The 23,898-nt window shown below is 39.9% G+C and overlaps 1 protein-coding gene across 2 annotated transcripts in view; it reads left to right on the forward strand.

Annotated features, from left to right (window-relative positions):
• Nucleotides 1-20,471, forward strand: part of LOC113682966 (protocadherin Fat 4) — a 35,705-nt gene extending 15,234 nt beyond the window's left edge. For both annotated transcript variants that reach the window (XM_089207930.1, XM_089207929.1), the window contains exons 14-36: nt 61-375; nt 1,222-1,844; nt 3,606-3,916; nt 4,465-4,702; nt 5,251-5,842; nt 6,283-7,194; nt 7,708-8,793; nt 8,945-9,571; nt 10,344-10,460; nt 10,919-11,130; nt 11,542-11,630; nt 11,795-11,915; nt 12,456-12,651; nt 13,176-13,445; nt 13,681-13,769; nt 13,856-14,057; nt 14,559-14,851; nt 15,483-15,745; nt 16,362-16,495; nt 17,142-17,162; nt 17,515-17,614; nt 18,142-18,376; nt 18,946-20,471. In XM_089207930.1, coding sequence (XP_089064056.1) covers nt 61-375; nt 1,222-1,844; nt 3,606-3,916; nt 4,465-4,702; nt 5,251-5,842; nt 6,283-7,194; nt 7,708-8,793; nt 8,945-9,571; nt 10,344-10,460; nt 10,919-11,130; nt 11,542-11,630; nt 11,795-11,915; nt 12,456-12,651; nt 13,176-13,445; nt 13,681-13,769; nt 13,856-14,057; nt 14,559-14,851; nt 15,483-15,745; nt 16,362-16,495; nt 17,142-17,162; nt 17,515-17,614; nt 18,142-18,376; nt 18,946-19,296 — 7,397 coding nt within the window. In that variant the 3' untranslated portion in view covers nt 19,297-20,471. The remainder of the gene's footprint in view (nt 1-60; nt 376-1,221; nt 1,845-3,605; nt 3,917-4,464; nt 4,703-5,250; nt 5,843-6,282; nt 7,195-7,707; nt 8,794-8,944; nt 9,572-10,343; nt 10,461-10,918; nt 11,131-11,541; nt 11,631-11,794; nt 11,916-12,455; nt 12,652-13,175; nt 13,446-13,680; nt 13,770-13,855; nt 14,058-14,558; nt 14,852-15,482; nt 15,746-16,361; nt 16,496-17,141; nt 17,163-17,514; nt 17,615-18,141; nt 18,377-18,945) is intronic.
• The last annotated feature ends 3,427 nt before the right edge of the window (nt 20,472-23,898 follow it).

Here is a 23,898-nt window from a genome sequence, read left to right on the forward strand (position 1 = left end):
TTCTTTGCTAGTTTTTAAGTCAGAAACACACCTTTCATTTGTTGGTATTCTTTCTCCTAGGGTATCTTGTGATCAGGAACCCACCTGATTACGAAACCAAAAAGCAGTTCGACTTGATCGTAGAGGCAGCGGACGGCGGAAACCCTGCGAAATCAGTGACGGTTCCGGTGAAGGTTGTCATAGAAGATGTGAATGACAACAAGCCCCAATTTAATCAGTCCAGCTATAACTTAGTTGTCAGCGAAGACGCAGCAGTGCGTGAGAGGGTCGGAGCAGTCTTTGCTACAGACAAAGACTCAGGGGTAAGAGGCAGGCTGCTGTATACCATAACAGGAGGAAATGTGGGCAATGCCTTCACAATTGATGGAAATACTGGTCAGTATCCCCTTCTTTTATTATATGCTCAACAAAGAATCTCGCTCCTTATTGGTCAGTGACGAATGTGCATTGCTGTATCTCTCAGTTAGTGCTTGCGATGTGATTGGCCAATTTAGCGGGCCGTAATTTATTGTGCTGCCCGCTAAATTCAATAGTTTGTTTGAATTGACATTAATAAATTAATAAACATCTTACCAACCTCTTTTTCCCGGTCCGCACTGCAAGTTACGGACCGAGCTTTTTCCGCTCGCCTCGCGCCTTCGCCATCAATCTAAGCGAACTAAACTCGGTGGGTTCGCAACTTTCAGTACGGACCTCAAACTCGGTTGGTAATAGGTTTATGGGATACTAAATTTTTTTTTCAAATGACAAACTATAATACTATTGAATAACTAAAGAAAGATTTTTTAAAGATGGACAAGAAAAATACAATTTGTGAACGACAAATACAAACATGAAAGGGGCAATACCGAGACAAGATGGAACCATTATGGGCAAGATTAACAAGGATTCTAATTGATCAAGAAGAAACTTTCGGGTCCATCCTTTAATCCTTTAAACCCTAAGAGTGACTAGCATCTAATTTCTCTTAACAATGTCATCCTTGAATCACACATGAAGGCAGCAAGAATAAAGGAAATGATCACCAACTAAAGAATATCTTGATTGTTAAACAAATTCTCTTTGTCCACACCTAAGGAAACGTTTAAAGAAAAGTATGGAGAATATGCATGCTGATGTTGGGGTGTAAAGGTTTAAGATGCGCAGGTCGTGACCAGTTTATGGTTTGAATAACGGTACAACTTTTGCAAGAAGGTTAATCTTTGTATTATTTGTCTCCAGGTGTCCTTAGTGTCCAGTCCATACTCGACAGGGAGACAACTGCATCGTATACTCTGAAAGTAGAAGCACGCGATGGTGGAAATCCTTTCAAAGATACTCTAGTCGACGTCCAAATCACAATTTCAGATGTGAACGACAACGCACCTTTATTTGACAGATCAAAGTACGGTGCGTCTATCAGCGAGGCTGCGTCTTCAGGTGCATCCGTTGTCACGGTGTTAGCTCAAGACAACGACATAGGACTCAACAAGGAGATAACTTATGATATCAAGACTGGAAATGAAGACGGCACGTTTAACTTGGATGGAAGGACCGGATTAATCACTCTCAATCAAACTCTTGATCACGAAAAGAAGGCTGCGTACGCTTTAGTCGTGACAGCAACAGACCACGGGTTTCCTCAGTTGTCGTCATCGGTCGAGGTCATGGTAACAGTTGGTGACGTCAATGACAATCCACCCTCCTTTCCACATTCTCTGTACAACTGCACTGTTGCTGAGAACTTGGCCAATGGCGTGGCTGTGTGTTTCGTAACCGCTACTGACCCAGATTCTGGGTTGAATGGCCAATTGTTTTACAGCATAACATCTGGGAACGATGGAAATGCTTTTGTTATAAATACGGTGAGTTATAAACCGCAAACATACACCTTGGTCAGGATCTTTGGTGACTTTTTTTGAAATATAAACATGTTACTCACCAAAATGGCATTGAGAACGGAAATGCCTATCAGCTTAAGGGCATAATGTTGATATAACTAAATTCTCTCAATTAATTTACGAGGAAATGGCAGTTACTCATTAAATCGTCTGGTTTAAAGAGTAAAAATGTTTTCATTCCATGTTTCTCTCTTTCCAACATTTCATCATTGGCTCATGCAGAGTACTTCCAGTCCTGGTCCTGGTTGTTGAAAGGGCGGACAGTAGCATCCACTGGATAATCTTTACCCGGTGGATAGCGCAGTACTTTTTAACTCGTGAATTGCGCGCATGCGCAAGAGCGAGTTATAGATACGATGTGGGGAATGGCATTCGCTCGCTCGCTCGCTCGCTCGATTGGTCGATTCCTGTAAACTTTTTTTAGATTTTAGGCTTTTGAGTGCATTTTATAGTTTTTGGCGAGCAATAAACAGACGAAATGGCGATCTTTGTTGCTAAGAATAGTGGTGGGGTGAAAAAGAAGCCAATGATAATCTTAAAAGAGTTTTTTTTTTCGTTTTAGTTTCAACAAGCGGCGCCAGCGACGGGCAGGCATGCAAGGATTCATACTGAAATAACAGAACAACCTTCGTTTTTCATAAAATTGTAATTTACAATCCTTGAACTTGAAAACAATCCGAAGATTCATTGAAAATATCACTTACTGCGAAGCGCTCGGAGTTTACAGATGTTCAAAAGCTTTTTCTGTTATAGCGTGAGATTGAGGACAAAATTGATCATTACGTTTCGTCGCGTGTGTTTTTCCTGTGTGAAGCAACAAAAGATGCCGGCGACTAACGAAATAACAAGTCAACACGAAAATCAGATAACACCTAAACAAACAATTTTAGCTACCGATTTTCAGTGAATTTTTAAAGAACAATTTTCTTTTAAGTTTCAAGACAATTTGAAGATTCAACATACATACAACGTACTAAAATGCGAAAGTTACACACCACAAAATTGATAAATAGGCCTGAAATGAAATTCTATCTTGTTATTGATCATACGTTGCCTAGCACGTGACCTAAATCTACCCAGGCGGAGATCCAAAATGACGGTGGCAGGCTTGGTTTAGTTATATCACTCAAAACTCGTTCCCGTTTGTCTCATTTGATAAAGAGGGAATCGTTAATGTTTTCATTAAGACAGTATTGCCTTGATTTTCTAATATTTACAACGAAAGACAGTAAATTTCACTTTTCACCCACATTTACTTCCAACCTTTTCTTTTGAACCAGAAACAAAAATGATAGACGTTTAAAACACATGACATCATCCACCTTGTCAAATGTAATAGCATGATCATTTCAATTGTAATGCCTTCTTATCCAAACGTTACTTTGTTTCTTTGCTACATTAGCGAACACTGAACTACTGCTCGTACTCTAGATATGACAATCAACCACAAAATTCCCTAAACCAGATAACATTAAACATATAATCTAAAAAATCATGTGTCAATTCACGAGTTTGCTCACAGAGCACTTTGATTGTTAACATTCGTCAGTTGGATAGTGTCACCTGCCTTTTAAACAATTGGGCCCTGATGTTTTGCAACCGTTTTCCCTGGATTTGCAATCTTTTTCCCTGGATTAGCTTCCCTGGGTTTAAGTTAACACTGCTTACTACCGAGCACGGACGGAGAAATCCCAAAGAGTAATACTTGCATCTTTATTTTGACAGGCCACTGGGGAGATCACAACCAAGCGCACTTTAGATAGAGAATCTATCGCTGTATATAACTTGACAGTGAAAGCAGAGGATGGAAAAAATAGCCGAAGCATCACATCCTTAAGCGATACCACGTCCGTTCTAGTTTACATTATCGATGAGAATGATAACGGGCCAATCTTTGACCAGCCCTCTTACACATTCCACGTGTTGGAAAATGCAACGATATCTCAATTAGTGGGACAAGTAGGAGCAAAAGATGAAGACGCAGGACTCAATGGAAAATTAACGTACAGTATATCGGCTGGAAACTCTGGGGACAGGTAAGATTTGTGAAGATTAAGTGACAGATTGACTGACTATCTGAGCGGTGACTAACCGAATACTAACCTGGGTCGGGTTTTTCAAAACTGGATCACGATAACCCAGGATTAGTTTGAAATTTGATTTCATATCTGAAAGCTTCAAAGAAATTTCAGGGTAATTTTTTTTTCTATAATTTGATGATTGGATATTCTTAAAAGGAGAGAAAATTTTATTCAAAAAAGGCTTTTGAGGAAAGAAATAATGAAACCTGGATTAAAATGAAATCTTGGATTAGCGTTAATCGGCCTTCGAACAAGTGGACCCAGATGACTAACCGACTGATATACGCTAACTTACTGACTGATTTACTAACTCTCCGTTAAACCTATTGATTGACTGATTGGTTTGCTGATGGATGACTGATTGATAAATAACTTGGCAGATTTCGAATTATGGAGAGGACCCTTTTCCCACATTAGATTTTTGAAACAAGAACAACATTGATCCAGTTCCGTTATTCAGCCCATCTAACGATCTGTTTTTTCTTTTGTCGTTCCACTACTAGCTTTAAAATCGATCCCGCGTCAGGTGTGCTTACCGTCAACTCAGGACTGGACCGGGAAACTAAGGCTCAGTTCGCATTAACAGTGGTAGCGAAGGACTCTGGGTCACCCTCGCTCTCAGCCAGTGTCGTTGTCACGGTGATAATAGATGACGTCAATGATAATCCACCAATGTTCAGTCAGTCGATATTTTATGGTAGCATAAGGGAAGATGCCTCCACTGGTTCAACAGTATTGAAGGTAAGTACTCCTCTCTTCTTTCTTTCATTGTTTATCTTTGATTTTTACTGGTTGTATTTTTGGTGAGCTACAGTGCGATGCTTTTATTCATTTTTATGTTGCTGCATGCTAATTTTACAACTGTTGTTGCTTCCTAAGGCAAGGGGTTTTAATAATTTTTCCATTAGCGGCTGCTTATGGGGTGATCGGAGGCAGTGCCCAGAAGGGGGGCCTCAGACGATACCCAAGTACAAGAGCCTGATCGCAGGCTAAACAGACGGCGGTAGACTGGAAATAAGCGGCATTTGTTTAAACCGCTGTCCAGATAGATAAGAATGATCAATTAATGTCACCATAAAGGAAATTTTGATCGTGCTTAAGATGTGAACAGTTTCAAATGACAAAACAGAACGCTAGAGTATAATATACGGAGAGCGTGAGGGAATTCCTCCAGAGCCTAGCAAAGCGTGATAAAGAAATTAAGTGAAAGATCCACGAATTGAGGCTTCCACCATACTATCCTACCGGTCGAAGAAAGTTCACTTAGACTTTCGTAAATCATTTCACAGGTTGAAGCAAAAGATGACGATGAAGGGCCAAACGGTCAACTACAATTCGATTTGCAAGGAAAAGGCAGTAGAAATTTCAGTATTGATTCACGTGGCTTCATACACACTTCCACACCTTTGGATTACGAGGAGACGAGCTCCTATATCCTGACTGTCATCTCAAGGGATAGTGGATCTCCTGCGCAAACCGCGTCTGCGAAAGTTAACATCACCATCGTCAACGTGGACGACAACGTTCCTGTATTCGAGACGTCCTCGGCACCGACGAAGGTCCGCGAAGACGTTGCTATAGGAACTCGAGTTGTGCGCTTGAATGCTACGGACGCCGACGGAAATGATTTAACATTTCACATAATAGGCGGTAATGTGGGTGGCGCTTTTGCTATACAGAATTCCACTGGACTGGTAACAGTTGCGACGAGGCTTGATCGCGAAAACGTTGCGAAGTACCATTTGGCGGTGCGTGCGACCGATACAAGTGGAAAGTTCGTGAATAACAATGCAACAATTGAGGTGATGGACGTGAATGATAACGCACCAAAATTCACCAGTCCCAGCTATTCTAAAGATATAATGGAGAACTTAGCACCAGGTATGAAATTTCTAATACATATTATTTCGTTTAGAGAACGCGTGACTTTTTCTCTGGGCTCTCCTGGAAAGGCCAAGAAGGTTTGGGCAGGATATTTAAAGAAATTCTTAATTGCGTTGTTTTTGCTTTACCTCACCTTGTGATTTGTCGTTGAAAACCTGCGCTATCTTATTCAAAACTACCTCCCCTCCCTTACACCCCCAATCAGCTTTGCTTTGACTTATTATCGCCGCTCTGTGATAAACACCCTTTGTGACTTCTTTGATATTTGCTCTCTCTATGGCCGATTGAAATATGCTTCATTATTTACATTTGTATTTGTACGGAAACTTTTGCCCTCTTCAAGCACACATTTTTAACGAATTACTTGGTATAGGGAGGGAGATGACAGATGTCATCACATTTAAATTGCAATTTTTTTCTCTTTCTGTGTCTATCAGGTCAACTGGTTGCTACCGTTGAGGCAACAGACAAAGATATTGGTGACAATGCTATTATCAGCTACAAGATAACCTCCGGCGAAAGCAACAAGTTCACAATCGATTCTAAAACTGGTGTTATAACAACATCTGAGAAGCTAGACCGTGAAGTAGCGTCTTCGTATCGATTGGTCATCACGGCCAAAGATCAGGGAAAACCTTCTCTTTCTTCCACCACTACTGTGTCGGTAACAGTCCTCGATGAAAACGATAACTCGCCGGAATTCTCGAAACCTTTCTACCAAGCGTCTGTACTCGAAAACACCGCCCTTACAACAAACGTATTGCACGTGATGGCCACAGATCTTGACGATGGCTCCAACGGTCTGGTGACTTTTTCCGTTTTGTCTGGAAATACCAATGATGCGTTTAAGATAGATAACTCAACAGGCTTTTTATCTGTTAATCAAAATTTGGACAGAGAGGCTGTCGCCTTCTACAGTTTATACATCAGTGCTTCTGATAACGCCCCAAACCCTAAGCGTAACTTTGTTCGAGTTAATTTCACCGTTTTGGACAAGAACGACAACAGCCCAGTATTTGTCAATGTGGAGAATTTTACAGTTGTAGAAAATGTGCCGATTGGTGCCAACGTGGGTTTAGTCTCTGCAACAGACGCCGATGCTGGAAGTAATGGTGAAATCAGGTTTTCAATTGTCAAAGGCAACAATGATAATGCTTTCCGTATAGATCCTGTTTCTGGTCAAGTAAAGGTGAATGGCAAAATCGACCGAGAGGAAACTGATCGATACACCCTGACTGTAATGGCGTCTGACCAAGGAAAAACATCCATGAAAACCACGCAGAATTTCTATGTGACGGTGGAAGACCAAAATGACAACCCACCTAAATTTGACGCAAACGTTTTTGAAGGTTTGTAAAATTTTGTTCTTTAAACAGTATTCATTCGTTGTCATACTTCTCAAGTCAAAGGCTTATAGTTCGGTCAACCCTTTAAACTCCCATGAGTGACCAAGACAGAATTTCCTCCTACAGTATCAATACAATATCAACCAGAAAAGTGATGAGAATAAAAAAAAATATTAATTAGGGGATTATTAGTTGATCCAATACCAAATTCTCCAGATTAAAATCACAAGAACAACATAACAGACAGTAAGGAGAATTACTAGTGAGATCGTGGGAGTTAAGGGTTAAGGTATCGGTCATTATGTGTCGCCTGGTGAGTTGAAAAGGGAGGGGGGGGGGTCATGTCATATGAATATCACAGAGCCTTATTGGGGGATTAGTGAACTCAACTAAGATCCTTCGACCGCCCACAAACGATAAATAACGATATTTTCATAAGTGCAATCTATACATGTACCTGCACAATGTTTTTTTGTGTGTTATAATGAGAAATATTCTTTTATTGTCTCCTTGTAGGTACTGTCGAAGAGAATGCTGCTAAAGTTGTCGACGTCGTTCAGGTGAAAGCAACGGATGCCGATGTGGGATCCAATGCAGACATCACCTACCGAATCACGGGAGGCAATTCAGAATCATTCTTTGCCATAAACATTAGCGCTGGCATCATCAGCACCACTGCGCAACTGGATTTTGAAAAAACACCGGCATATAACTTAACTGTTTCTGCTTCGGATTCCAAGTTCACAACCTTTGTCAGCGTGGTCATTGAAGTGGTTAATGAAAACGATAATGATCCTTCGTTCCCACGGCCGATGTACTACGCAAACGTCGCAGAAAATTCTGCTGTGGTTACCTCCGTAGTGACAGTCATTGCTTCTGATGTCGATCCGTTCGGTCAGCTCACCTACTCCATCGAATCTGTTCAACCTGGTAACCATAGTGATGCTTTTAGTATAGACTTAACCTCTGGTCTAATTTCAACCGCTGACGTGCTGGACAGAGAAATGATTGACAGCTATGTCATCACTGTCAAGGCAACGGACGGAGGAAAACCATCTCGTCACGGTTTTACATCAGTCATGGTTAATGTAACTGATACAAATGACAATCCTCCCGTTTTCAACAGTAGCTCAGTAACCGCTGTTATTTCTGAAGCATCACCTGTTTCTACCTTTGTTACAAAAATTACCGCCACCGACTTAGACTCTGGAAGCAATGCTGAAATATCTTACAGCATAATTTCAGGAAATGAAATGTCAGCTTTTGTTATTTCTCCAAATACTGGTATTATAACAACCAATATGAAACTCGACAGAGAAAATATTTCAAACTACGCCCTTATTTGTCGAGCTACCGATCGTGGAAACAATCCATTGCATTCCATGTCACTCATTGTTCACGTGACTGTATCAGATGTCAATGACAACGCACCCATATTTGATCAATCAGTGTACATGGTGAATGTGACCGAAGATGTTTCATCCGGGACTGTAGTAGAAGAGATGCACGCAGTGGATAAGGACGCCGGGCTCAACGGAATTGTTAGTTACCGCATCACGGCCGGAAATGACGATGGTACTTTTGATATCGGAAATGGAACTGGTAAGTGAATGTTTCTTTAGTTGGTGAACATCTACTTTATTCTTAATGTGTGATTCAGGGATGATTTTGTAGGGAGGAATTAGATGCTAAGATGCTAGTTACTTTTAGGGGCTAAAGGGTTTACTCCCATTTTGTTTGGACTTTCTTTCAGGTGTTGTGACAGTTTCTGGAAAAGTTGATCGGGAGAATCAAGATTCTCACACATTAACTATCACAGCAAGTGATTCTGGCGATCCAAAACAGAGCTCCTCTGTACAACTGCTGATCACAGTGACTGATGTAAACGATAATGCACCACTCTTCAATACTTCCTCTCTTCAAGGCGCAGTCTTAGAGAACTCTCCCGCCGGAACTTACGTCATGCGCGTTATGGCTACGGATGCCGACGTCGGAGAGAACGCCCAATTGATGTTTAACTTCACTTCAAAGGTCTACGCGGATCTTTTCGCCATCGACTCTACCAGTGGGAAGATCACTGCTTTGAAATCACTCGATCGCGAAAAGCAAGATCTTTACAAGTTGAAAATTAGTGTAAGCGATCACGGAGACCCGCGATTATCCTCATCCGCTGACGTCACGATCACTGTCCTTGATGTGGATGACAACTGTCCGAAGTTTGTACCCGCAGAGTATAATGTGACAATTAGTGAGAATTTGCCATTCAATCAGAGCATTGTTCAAGTGACGGCTACTGATGCAGATGTGAAGGATAATGAAAAGATGTTGTATGCAATTTGGCAAGGAAATGAAGGAGGGGCTTTTACAATCGACAGACATGGTATGGTAATTTATGGTAATTTATGATAAGATAGAAATAATTCATGTCCTGTAAACGTTCAGTCAAGTAACACAGTGGTCAAACGTTAGGCGTGCGCGAGGGAATCAGTTCTGGCAGGCAACGCACGAGTTTCCCTCGCAAAATTTCAGAGGGAAACAAGAAACAACCCCCTTTTCGCAAAATAAGTGAAAGAAAATTGACGTGTTAATAGAAATTTCATAATAGGGGAAAAAAAATATGGAAATGGAACCCAGAGCTTATTCAAGTACGGTATACTGCAGATTTACCATTCTGTTTTGAGTTTTGCCAAAAAAGTTGTACGCTTTTACAACACCGTAATTTACTAGCCTGAGAGGTTGTTTGTAACTCGTGTGAGAAAACTTGTTTCTGACAGCCTGAAAGCACGCCAGCTAGTCATCTATCGTACGTATATACGCAGACGTTTTACCGCTGTGTCCTATGAGTTGAAGTAGATTTAAATGAAAAGTGATTATTAGATGAAGTCTAACGATGGTAAATTACTGATTCAGGACTACTGAAAATTAGAGACTGTGCGAGAATATAGGTATCACACTGGTTATTCAGCTGTGAACTTCGAAAGTAGCAAATATTAAAAACATAATTCCCCTGCTGAAAAAGCACTATGCAATGGTGACGGCTAGAACTGCTGACATCTTGTTTATCATCCGTTTACTGCGTGATTTTCGTAAGCTGTAAAAAATTGGCTTTTTATACCTCAATTACCTTTAAAGCAACCTTTTCTCTGTCTCAGGATTCGTAAGAGTTAGTTCCGCCGGAGTTGACCGAGAAGTTTCACCTACTTTCCAATTGGTGGTCCGGGCAGGTCGTGCCGACTGTGGTATCAACAACACCGGCGATGGAAACACGGGTAAGAAATACCAATGAAAACCTTGTTTAAGGAAAGGCCAAAGAGGGTTCAGAGTCAAATTTGAATTTTTTATAGCTGCTTTCTGTATCTCTGAATATCTTCAACCTCTTTGTGTTTTGTTTTCTGACTTTGCCATAGTTTGATGAATTGGTAACAGAATTTCGTGTAATCCAATTTTCTGTGATTAACGCGGAACTAAACAGAAACAATCTCTCGCTTCGCTGTCGCCCGATTTTGGGAATCACTTGTACGACTGTAGACTCCAATCAGTACTCCAGTAGGTCCTATCACCATTAATGATATCGACCAGATCCCTTTAGTTGGATTGCTATCGAACACTTATGCGTGGATCAATAACGAAACAACTTTTCAATACCGGTGTTTTCACAGCCAAACTGTGGATGCAGACTTCAAGAGCAACCTCTCATAGATATTATTTTTTCTTTGATTTCCAACAGCCGAAGGAGGACCAGACGACAGATTAGCTGCTACAGCCATCGTCAACCTTATTGTGACCGATCAAAATGACAACGCTCCTCGCTTTGCTCGCCCCAACTATGAATTCCCCCTCAGCAGCCTCAATGATACGAATATTGGCCGAGTTCAGGCGATTGATGATGATCTTGATTCAGGCGGAGTCGTGAAATTCCGACTTTTACAACAGATTGAGGTGAGTTCAGGTATCTCAAAGCTATGTTACAAAGGAGCGCATGGCCGCCGGAGTGAAGATGTTTGCACAGATCTTCCTCTTGGACGTTACACATAAAAGCATAAAATCAATCCACTCAACCTCTTGTAACAGAATGAAACACATACTTCTACTACTAGTAAAACTAACAGCTAACCATTACTACTATTACTATTACTACTACTACCACTACGACCTCTACGGTTATATTTCAGGTACGATCGAAGAAGGGAAGCCTCTGAATTAAGAGCTGCCGAGTAACTTTGTCAAAATAGCAAAACTGTTTTATATTCCACTGCAATTTTGACAAAAAGTATGATCTTGTCATTGGTCTAAATATTTACTCGACATGTGAACTTAACGCGACACAACCTCCTCTACTTTCAATTATAGGTGGAGAGAAAGTGGAAAGTGACGGTACAGGCGTATGATATGGGTACCCCGAGTCTTAACAACTCTATTGATGTTCTTGTTACCTCAAGGTACGATAAGTTGTCCTAATCGTTTTATTATTTTTCTTTAAGTATTAATTTTAAATGTGGAAAAATCTTCCCCTAAGCAACTGAAACCGGGATACCCTCCGACATAACGAGCTTTGTAGCCTGTAAGCTGTCATTGCCTTAACTTCACTTGTCTTCTCTCACAGGATCACTTGTCAAGCTATGGTTTTTAAAGTCACCGAGGATGGTATGATACAGGCAGACACTTTGTGTAATTTTGTTGAGATTCCAACGACAGCAAAGCGTCTTGTGGGCGATAAACATCAAGTAAATATATTTTCAAGCTCTTATTATTTTAAGAGGTTTTAAACTTAGTTTTCAGTTATCTTGAATATACTTACCAGCGATTTTAGGTGCATCAGATGAAAACATGGTCAGTAGAGGTGGGTAAAGGTTAGGAAAGCCGACGGACCAGAACAAAAGTAAATTTATTTGAGAGTCGATGAGAAGTTAACGCATTGAGCGCGGGAAAAGTGAGTTATTCACTCGCCGCGACAGATATTAACATTGCAACTGATTGGTTGAGAAAGAGATGCGAGTTTTTTTAACCAATCACAGGACGTAGTGGAATAAAATCTGTGCTTTCCAAGAATACCGCTTTCGATGCTCGTTTCAGAAAATCATTCCAACGTAAATAGGATTTTTAAAAAGGTCCATGGTCATGTAGATATTAATGCTGTTTGGAGCTTCCAATGTCATCAAACGATCGATAGGGAGGCTTCCATAAAAGTCTGGTTCTTGCTTCCCTAGAAACTCATGTTTCTTTGTTTACTTGTTTTAATGTTTACCGTGCAACTGTTTCTATAGATGAAATGCTCAGCAAAGGGTAACACTCTTCCCCAGTACCGCTGGATGAAGGACGGTCGATTTGTGTCAAACTGGGATGATCTTGGCGACTACGTCATTGAACATGTGACCGAGGAGGACGAAGGCAGCTACTCGTGCCTGGCCACGAGCTCAGCTGGCTTGATACAGTCCAGTGTTGCTTATATGACAGTGAATGGTAAGATGGTTTTCTCTTGTTCATTTTCAATTAGTCAGTCAGTGTGGTAAGACGAGTTAAGTTTGCTCACTTTCAGTAAGTTAGTGGGTCAATCAAGTCAGTTACCCAATCAGTTGGTCGGTCAGCTAGCCTGTAACTCATTCAGTCAGTCTGTCTGTTGGTCCGTCTAACTGTCTGTCTGTCTGTCAGCCTGACTGTCTTTCTATCTGTACGTTTGTTTGTTAGCCTGATTGTCTTTCTGTCTGTCTATCTGTCAGTCTGTTTGTCAGTCAGTCATATACTCAGTCGGTCAGTCAGTCAATCATCAGTTAATCGTACAGTCTGGCTGTTGAGGTACAGGTAGTCCTAAAAAATAATGTTTTCACGTCATTACCAGAGTTAATTGATCAAACAATGATCAACTAACCTAATTGTCATTTAGGAACAACTGAGGCGACCGCTGAACGAACGCTCCAATAAAGTAGGTCTGCAATGCGTAAGCAGACCATGCCATCTCAACTAATTCATTTTTCTGTGATCAATAGACCCACCAAAGATTGTGGTGCATCCACAAAACAGCAGTGTAGAGCTGGGTGGTACAGTGACACTAGCGTGTAGTGCCACTGGAGATCCTCTACCTGAACTTCAATGGTACAAGGACAATATCCCAATGGTGGAAACTAACGAGATTGATCCATTCAAGCCGGAACTCGTGCTTAAGGATGCGCTTGCGCAAGATGAGGCGCGTTATTTCTGCGAAGCTAGGAACGTGGCTGGTAAAGTGAGGTCTGGCTGGGCAACGCTCAAGGTGTTTGGTGAGTACCTGAAGTAAAAAAATGTTCCTAGTTTGTGTAACTGCGCCTGCCTAAGCCTTACGTGAAGATTAAAATGGTTGAGGGAGGGGAGGGTAACGTTTGAGGGACTATCGGCTCATCCAGGAGAATTTCCAACACTTCCAGCCGCTTACCGAATAATGAATGAGGGGTGCGATATAAGGCATTATTTTTTTTTCTGAAAGGTAGCTTTGTTGCATTTTTGATCCATTTTCAGGTAAGAAGGCACTTGTCTCTATGACACTCTCGGTGACAAATCCGAACCAAGAAGGAACCTGCCAGATGTTCGACAAGAACGCGTTTCAAGTAAGCCGTGATTCACTTGAAAATTGATTCTATTGATCTCAGGATTCAGTTCTGCCTCATCTAACTTCGTTGCTTTGTATTTCCAGCAACTCCTTAGCAAGGCTTTGAAGGCCAATGTGGAAGTAGTCGGCTTTTCAGCGCCCAACCGGTGTGAAGAGCATCCATGTAATTCCAACCCGTGTAAAAATGGCGCCGTCTGCTCCAAACAAGGCCCTCAGTATGACTGTTTATGTAGACCGGGATGGACTGGGGACCACTGTGAGCTGGATGTTGATGAATGCAGTGGAGGTAAGCTTGGGAATCAATAAATGAAGTCTCGTTGTAGTCAAGGTGAAATTGATAGTCGTAATCTGTCACACTAGCTAAATTCTGGAATTTAAGGGCTTTTCTTTCGCCTGCTTTCGACTCTTGAGTATTTAATTCTAAACATTACAGCAGAGCCACATGGCAATGGTTTTGTTAACGACTGAAAACGATAAACTTTGATAAATTTACACCTTGACCTATAAGAGTGACTGACTACTAATTTCTCCTTACAACAACATCCCTGAATCAAACATCATGGTTATGAGAGTACAGGAAATGACCACCCACACAAGAGTCTCTTATTCTATAACAAACTCTCCTTGTCATTACTATAGGTGACGAATAGAGAGCAGTTTGGAGAATATGTAAACAACTGAATTTTCGAGATGTGAAAAGCTCGACTTAGTCATTTACAATTGGAGGACTTTTGGAAAGCCATGTATAAGTAGAATACTGAATGAGATTTTTGTCTGTCTCGTTTAGACCCTTGCTTTTCTAATGGTGCATGCACAAATACAGCTGGCTCGTACAACTGCAACTGTACATCGGCGAAGACAGGCAAAAACTGTGAACTGGAAAAGAAGGCATGTGAAGGTAATCCGTGTAATGGCTCCAAGATCTGTGCGTTGTCTGAACGCGCTCTTCATGGATATAAGTGCGTTGACAAGGAGCTGGAAATGGTTATGGTGTTATCCGTGGGTCAACGAGGAAGTCTATTTGATCTTGAAAAACAAGTCGAGAATATTATCCGGTCTGCACCGAACAACGTGAATGAGGTGAGTTGGAGGGTACTTCGATCGATTGACGTAACAGCAAAACCAAAGTAATCGGCCTATCAGATCAAAGAAAAATCCCGCAGAAAACCAATTAGAGCAGACTAAAAATAAGGTAATTGGTTGAAGCATAAACAAACGCCACTGCCCAGGTCTCGTTCTAGGTCTTGCTCTCTATTGGTCCTGAGAGTTTTTCTGGAGCCATCACAGATTGAAGTTAGACAAAACTAATACCTCAATAGATTACTCATAATCAATGTTGAATTGCCATGAAGTGATAAGCAATGAAATAAATTTCAAAAGAATAAAAAATGAAAGAGAAGAAACAAATAAATTTATCATTCAATTTTTCTCGTGTAAAATATAAATACTTGTTTCTCATCTCATTCGTGATCACATCTGTAAGGGGGGAAAGTTAACTTTTCGATAAAATGTGCCTTGCCCCTTGCATATAACTTTATAGTTCTATGGGTTGAGACGCCGTTGGATTCAAAAACTGGTCTTTCTCCATTTCCTTATCATCCGCATGTTAAACATTGATTTTTATCATTGAGTTTACAGGAAACTTCCTGATATATTTTCAATCCTAACTCATTTATTCATCTCCATCTATTTCTTTATTTTTCCTCAAAAGAGTGTGAATGCCAGGCGACTCCGTAGGGCTGGTGTTGAATTGGACTATGGCGCATGCTCTGTCCGTGTCACTAAATACCAAGAAGGCAAGGTTCATTTTGTGCTACTGTGTCCACCGGAAATGAAGCCACTTGAGCCGCAAAGCGCGCAGCGGTTTGTTTGTGGTTTGTTATTTGATGCTGGTCGTTCGACATCTTGTGGCGGGAGTGATTCGATGAAGACGCCGATTCCAACGACAACCACCCCGCCCATGGCGCCAATGGAGTAAGTCGCGTTTTATCAGTACTTTTGCAAGGTTATTCTTTTAAAATAGAAGACTCGTGTCATATCCTTCCAATTTATTAACCGCTGACTCGAAGAAGTGATGAACATGTAATTCCCTTCGCAAGCGCAACATCTTATCCAACAGTTTTAGAATTAAGAAATCCATAACGTTTTAATCAAAATTATGATCATGTTCCCCCATAGGAAAGAAAAGTCCTCCAAATGTACCCGCTCCCAAAGTGTGACACGGATCCGAATCCCGACGAAGCCTGAATTTGTCTTTTAGGCTTTTTTTCTGCAATTGCTTAAATTGAGGATCATTGCTTGTCTTCAATTAAAAAAGTGCTATGTTGCGTCGCATGATAACCAGTGAATCATTTACCATTTCTGAAAATCTGACATTTCGAGAAGAATAAGGGGGGCGAGGGTGTTTAAATTTACATTCACCCGTAGACACTTTGTTTTGGCCACACCCATGGTCACGCTGATGTGACGTGACGTCTCGTGAAAGATACGATGAGCCTTCTGCAATTTTAACAGCAACACAAATCAAAGTAAAAATTAAAAAAGTCAAGAGGAAAACACTAACCCTTGATAACCTGTTTCCTTTCTACAGAGTCAAGCTTGAGCTCTTTGCCCGCGACGAGTCTGGTAACGATTTAAACTCCGCAGAAGTGATCGATATGATAAACAGTGGGAAAATGGAGGAGTTGGAACAAAATGGTTTTAAAATTGAAAAAGCTACAGCTAGTGAGTATCAGTATTCTGTTCGTGCTCAATGAGAGGAACAGGGGGAGGATTTTGGTTGTCATAATAAAATTTACCTTATTTAGTCCCCCCTTTATGCTTTGTTGACGACGACTAGTACCCCCTCCGTTTCCCCTGAAAACTATGTGACTCACACCCAAACCCCTTCCCCCAGTGATTGTATATGTCTCGCAGCTGTTGAGCTTTGAAACACTGTGGAACTAAGCTGTGCGAAATCATTTCGGGTTTGTCTCTTGAGCAGGTAGAATCCGCTTCCTGTTGAACATAGCATAATTTATTTTGACGTCAATTTTTTGAGAGTGATTATTACAGGCGACAAGCGGAAAGGGTCTGGTCATCAGGTGTCACCTGCGGGGAGGGGGTCGGAGGAAATTGATTGTGTCGCGAATAAAATTTACATAAGGCTCTCTAATATTCTTAAGATCCCAACAGATTTTCTATAGTGCCCCTTTACACTCTGTTGGCGACGACTGATCCCCTCATCCGCTCCCCCTGAAAACCAAGCGATCCTCCAAACTCTCCCACGAAGTTCTTCCCACAAATTTTTGATCACATCATAACGTAATCTTGTACGTAAAGATTTCACTTCCTTGATAACTAATTGAATGTGTTCCTTTATCTTTTTTAGGCTACACGGAACCTTCTAAAGGTAAATATGCCGATTATTGAATGATATAACATTAAAAGCTTAATCAATATAACATTTCTTATGCTAATGAGGGGTGTGTCCTCCACCTATCAACTTCTTCCCTTTGGGTTCCGCGGTCGATTTTGAAAATGGCAGCGGATCACCTTTTTTAAAACGACCGAGAAAATCCTAGGGACTAGGTTGTTCGCTGGTAGGCTGAATGCAATTTCTAATTCATCTAGGGATAGCCATCAAGATCCAATTTTGAAAAACAATATTTGTTGGACTGCAATTTAATAACGCAGTTCTAGAACTCATTTTGGAAAGGTATTTACTCGCACTAACCAATGTTAAAATGTGCTTTATTTTGCAGCTGATCCCCCGTCTAAAGTTGGTTTGATCGTCGGTCTGACCATTGGACTGCTAGTCCTTATCATTGCAGTAATTGCAGCTGGAATAGTTATCACCAAAAGGTAATTAAGTGATACCCCATGAGTCTTTTGTATCTGAACCGATAGTTTCGAATTCCGCAATGGCAATCGATTTGCATCTCAAAAGATTTGATCTGTATTTGCCGGAAGAGAATAATTGCGCCATTTGAACAGGGGTGGGGTGAGGGGCCGTGGGAATGGGGATGGATTTTGATTCGTCAATTTAACAGGCCGTTCTCAATAGCATGGCCCGTTGAAATTAAAGGCTATATCTGTTAACGGCAATTGTTCTTAGCTTTAAAGAATAATTGAAAGTTTGACTATCTTATTTTCTTCAAAATTTTTGTCCGAACGATTTAACCGTTGATCAACGATTTCGAGTTGACCCGTTTTGCTTTCGACTTGTGTCAGTTATTCACAGCCATTCTGCAAACCCATCAAACATAAAGGAGAAGTATCATATCTCTGACCTTCTCTTCCAAGCCGGTAATCTAGGAAAAGTATATTTGTCTCTCCTCTTCGATTTTTAATCTATCATCAAAAGTAAGTGATATTCATCTTCCCTTCAGACGAAAGAAGCCACAGAACTTTCACTACTCGCTTCAACAAAGGGCTGCAATGGCTCGCAAGGACAGCCAGGAGTCCATTCTCGGCTGTGATCGAGCCGTAAAAGACCTCTCCCGTTCAGAGAAGCATTACCTTAATGTCGCGTACGAAGAAAACTGCGACATGTCCGATGAAGATGGGCAGCAATTCATGGTCCAGGTCGATCTTGGCAAATCAAAAAGCAGGAAGATATCTATGGTTAGTATTTATGGTACCAGTAACCGATCGTGACGAGACAAGCTTAAAAATTTACAATTTTACTCGTTCTTTTTACGCGTTTGACACATTTGACATCGTTGCTCTTAGCCAATGGGCAGGATGCGTATCAGATTTGAACCTTGTACTGGCCTAGCTCACAAGAGAGAGCCTTTGTGGCTCAACGTGAGAGCAATAGAGTGCGGAACTTAAAGGAATGAGGTTGATTCGATTCTCTTGGGTATCCTGACGAGACGAAAAACATCGATCTTTCTCTATAATCGATCGTCTTTATTGCATTATTGCTTTACTTTTCCTTTTAGCACGCATGGGAACGCATTGTGGAATATATTTTTAGAACGCTTTATCAAAAAATTGACGCTCCCTTTTCAATTTGATGGAGCGATTCACTATTCCCTAATTAAGGGTGTAAGCCACAGAAAGCTCAAGGTCGTGGTATCTTCACAGAGTACAAAACATCAGTAACAAACGCTCTTTTTCTATGAGGTTGCATGACTACATTGCAAACAAAATCGACTGCGCTCCAATTAATATTTTCATTCATTTTCTAGGTGTGCGACGAGCCGTATTTCTACGAGAAGATCACTACACTAGAGGCAGAAGAAATGCTGTCTTCTTTGGTACAACCAGGAACCTTCCTTGTGCGTGAGGGAGCCAGTAGCAAGGAGTTTATTTTGACAGTGCGTGCACCAGAGGGCGGACCTTCTTTTAGACACCTTCCATTTAAGTACGACAAGGCCAGCGATGCTCTCCTGGTAACAAACTTTGGTACCATGGACGATGAAATGAGTTTCCATTCAATGCAAGAGCTTGTCAGTCATTTTCAAGTTACACCGATCACATTTGACGAGGATTCGCCTGATGTTGTCCTTACGCATCCTTGGAATAAGAGTGAAGTGTAAAGCTGTTTCCTTGATGGTTGACTGGAAAATGGATTAAAAAAGAGACAGGAATTGTATTTTAATTTCATAGCCTACGAATTTTGACCCATTTATTTAACTCTTGTTATTAAAGTTGAAAAAGTCTAAAATTTTTAACTTGGCAATTTATATTCTCGATAGCAAGATCAAGGCTAAAACTGGCATTATGGCCGTAATTGTTTGTAATTAAGTGATGTTCGTTTTCTTGTTGAAAAGTCGATCGTCTTTTAGTAAAGACGCTTCATTTCAAGTATTTGTAAGCATCTTGAACACTAACTAACTCTTTTTTTTTAAATTAAATGAAATGCAGTGGAACTTCCACTATGGGGACATCGTCGAAACAAAAAAAAAAGATGTTCCATAATTAAAGATTCCTTTTCAATGAAGGAAACAAATACAAAGTTTGTGTAGTAGAACCTCCATTCAAGGGACTTAAAAAGGGTAATACAAAGTGTCCCTTGAAAAGACGTTTTCGTCTATTAATAGCTCATTATAGATTCAAATACCTGCTGGGTAAACGTTGATTTATTTTTTAACTCGTTTAACTCGAACCCCCATTAACTCGAAGATGATCCGATTTCCCTTGATCCCGTTTTTCAGTAATTTACAATCAGCTGACTCAAACTCCCGCAGACGCGAACCATTCTTTGTTTCTTTTGGGAGTTCCAGTCAGCGGGTCTCTGCTGTAATCTCACTTTTGTTTTTATTACAAATTAAAGTTGAGTTCCGGAGTAGCTACACTAGAGATCAGTATTTAACCTTAAAATCTCACCGTCATTATCATATTGTTAAGCTATCACTAAGGGCTTTATTTGAGGTCAGTACTCCCCTAACGACCTACCTATCACCGTTCATCGTCATCATCATCATCATTTTCATCATCGTCATCAATAATTTAACATGTTGAATTATATTGTTAGCTAATTTACAAGATTATAGTTGTGATGCTTTCACGAGTGTTTTCCGATATTTAATTAATAATTAATGAAATAATTTAAAAGTGTTGATGCATCGGTTAAGAACAAACTATTAAATTCGATTAAGAGATTGACAGAAACACATATGCGACCTGTATTATAATTTTATGAAAACAATGTCTCTGGTGTGGATATGTAAAGTAATTTGTCAAAAATAAAGATAATTTATTAAAATTTAAATCGAAGTTGTAGTTGTTTAATGTTCAAACTCTCTCGAAATTTATGGTATCCAACACCCCACCCACCCCTCTCCCACTGAAAAAGACATCAAATGGGAGATTTTACGGGAAATTTACAGCACACCTCTTGTTGATTTTAAATACCACTGACCAAAGGTACAGTTAACCTAGCGCGCGTTAAACAAACGATGAAACGTTCTTGGAAGGTAAGAGCTCTCGTGCGAAATGAAGATTTTAACTTGGAATACCGACGGAATGCGTGCCTCTAGACGTGAAAGATCGTTGAAAGTCATTTTAGATTCCCTCGAAGCTGATGTTATCTGTTTGCAAGAGACGAAAGTTACTCGTGAGTAAGCACTGCGCATGTGTAAGTTATCGAATGGTAATGAAATGAAATGTCAAGATTTTACCTTCCACAGCTATATTCTTTTCCTTGCACTGCAGGTATGTTCTTGGTGACATCAACACAGCACATAAAATGCAGTTTAGACTCAAACTATCACTCTCTTAAAAGTTTTCAGAGAAAATTTACCAAGATGGTTTTCGTCATTTTCCACTATTCCATCGTCTTCGTCCTTTTCCTCGGGGTCACGCGAGAAATCTTTAATAAAGTACGGAGAGTCGAAGGTTAAATTCAAAACTTTTCACCCCTAAAACCCTTAGACCAATATATACATAATTTATTTATAAAGTGTAAAATTTTGACTTTCGTAAAACAGTGCTCAATACATAGTTGTAGAGCAATGTATATATTGTGGGAGGAAAAAGACAAATAAAGTACAAGTTCATCCCTACAGACCTGTTCCGTGATTGCCCACTCAGAAAATCCCCTGACGAGTGGGCAACCACGAAACAGGTCTGTAGGGATGAACTTGTACTTTATTTGTCTTTTCCTTCCACAATAATTTATATATATATACATGTCACTGCAGTATTGTTTCGACCTTCTGGGCCTCATCAGTGCAGTGCTGATGCTAGGAAGGAGGTGTAAGAATTAGGCTACCCCGAATGATCTGACATCTTTTTTTGCATGATCTGCACAAAAGTCAAACTTATATGGATAGCTGTGCGGACTGAGGGTAGGAGTGGGATTAGTTTGTACCTATATATATATATTTTTTTTTTTTTCATACTATTTCCTATACATTTCGTAAGCTGCTGACAAGGAGAATTTGTGTAACAATTGAGAGCTTCTCCAGTTTTTAGTCGTTTCCTTTAAATTCTCATGACCTTAATGTGTGATTGAGGGGTTATATTGTGAGGAGAATTAGATGCTAGTCATTAAAATTGGTAGTGAGATCTTAAGTTTGGAAAGCCGAAAAGAATAAAATAATTTGATGAGCTTAGCCCTACAATGATCTGGTTCATGAGGTTTAAATTGCAAACTGTGTTTTTCAATAACCAGACCCCTCGGCAGCGAGCCTTCGCATCTGTCACGAATCTTTTTTTTATTTTTTGGATATCAGATGAACCAAGAATGAGGTGAGAGGTTTCTTTAATTTTTTGGCGGTCATTTTGAAAAAACTTGTGTAGAAGTCCGGAACGGATTGCGCCAATGGACTTATGAAAAATAAAATCTTTGTTCCTAATTTGCATTGATTCTTTATTGACTAGTCCAGAATTACCACAACCTGAGATTACTAAAATCCCTTTAATTTTTTTCTTCACGATTTCATTGTTTAAAACTAATGGCCTCTTTCAATTTTGTCTGCTCGACAGCATCGATAACTGGTTTGTAATAGTGCGCCCAAATCTGTTTCATCTTGTGCATCAAATGCAGACGCACACTCTTATCAAATTCCATTGGTTTGAGTATGAATTATGGAATTTGTTTCATTGATACGATGGCACGTACATTTCAGTTAATCTTCATCTGTCTTTTTAAACAAGTACTTGTGGATATGGTACTGTTAGATACTAGGTATTTTGCATTTCTATTGTTTTAAGGCTTAGAAGAAATGAAATATAAAGTCACATTATGGTAACGTACGCGATTTTGTGAAAGCGGGATATAGACGGCTGAAAATCCGAATACTATACCGGAAGTCTACAGCTAACTATGAACGTGCTAACAATCATTTGCAATAGACCGAAATCAATGTTAGATTCTTTTCTTTCGCACCTCACAGGGATTGTGATAAAACCAAGTAATTATTTGTTGTAGTGTTAACTTTGAATAGCGATGCATACGATTTTTAAATCTAACTCAATTGACAACAGATTACCCAAAATAGTCAAAAGTGTTTCACGTAAATTGATTCGATTGCGACACGTCGTTACAAGTTCAGATGCATTTGAAAAAAAAAGGTATTTCTGTAAATACATATAGAAATGATAAAGTTATTTTGACTAAAGAATTCCCTGAGACAGTCAGAACTCGGTGGAAGTAAGCGATTTCGATGGAAGTTAGCGATTTCTTTGATCGTAAAGATCGCTGTCAGTAATGTGATGAATCTCTTGGCTACCACGACCTTATTAAATGTAATTCATGATCACACCTTGTAATTACACGGAGACTATTGACGTAATGTTGAATTGTGTGATTGTCTTTCCCTTTTTACTTTCGACTGGTCTTTCAACAAGTAATAGGATTTTCGTCATGCGAAGAAACAATCAGAATATAATCACTGCGATCAGTAGAGATAACGCTGAGATCATTACATTGAACATCGCTCGGTTCGAGTATGTGAGACGTAATTTCTCTGCCTTGCTGTGATTTTAGTGAACTTTGCTTTGAGTTAAAGATCCCTTTAGTCGTTATTAAGCGCATAAGAATACGCCCTCCACAAATCTATTACCCGAGCCCTTACCAAGACCCATTAATGTTTGCTTATATGAGGAAATTCTTCCAAAAAGACATGACAGATCAAACTCTCGTGTCTTTTCCATCTCTTTTCACTTAATAAACTTCCTGCAGAGTAGCTAAACGGTTTAAGTGTGTTTGTCTTTGTAATATAAATTATTATCAAAGCTTGCTTTAAGGCTCTGTGCTTTAAATTAACCTATCTGAATCGTATTAATCCAAACTGCGAGTTTTTAATTTACAAATTAGGCCAGTTTTTTTTAAATTTGACATTCAAACAGAACCAAATTAGTTGACTACTAAAGTTATTCGACACAGCAGGGTCGATTTGAGCTTTAATTTAAAAGATTTAATTGTTATATATTTTTCTTAATTATTATTCAGTTCAGCTCTCTGCAACTATTGTTTTTGCCATTGTTCAGTTTATAGAAATACAGAAAGTGAGTTTTAAAGCTCTGAAATAATTTTCAACTGCTCTTTAGAGTGAAAATCTCTTACTATTTATCCAGACTGGTCAAAGTTTCTGAAATCAAATGATAATGTATCAGTTTCAATCGCCTGAAACCAGCTTCAACACTTCAGTTTCGCCGTCTAATTTAAATTCAACTAACTTTGGTTCGACCCT

Source organism: Pocillopora damicornis, chromosome 5 (assembly GCF_964200805.1).
Source record: "Pocillopora damicornis chromosome 5, jaPocDami1.2, whole genome shotgun sequence".
NCBI lineage: Eukaryota > Metazoa > Cnidaria > Anthozoa > Scleractinia > Pocilloporidae > Pocillopora > Pocillopora damicornis.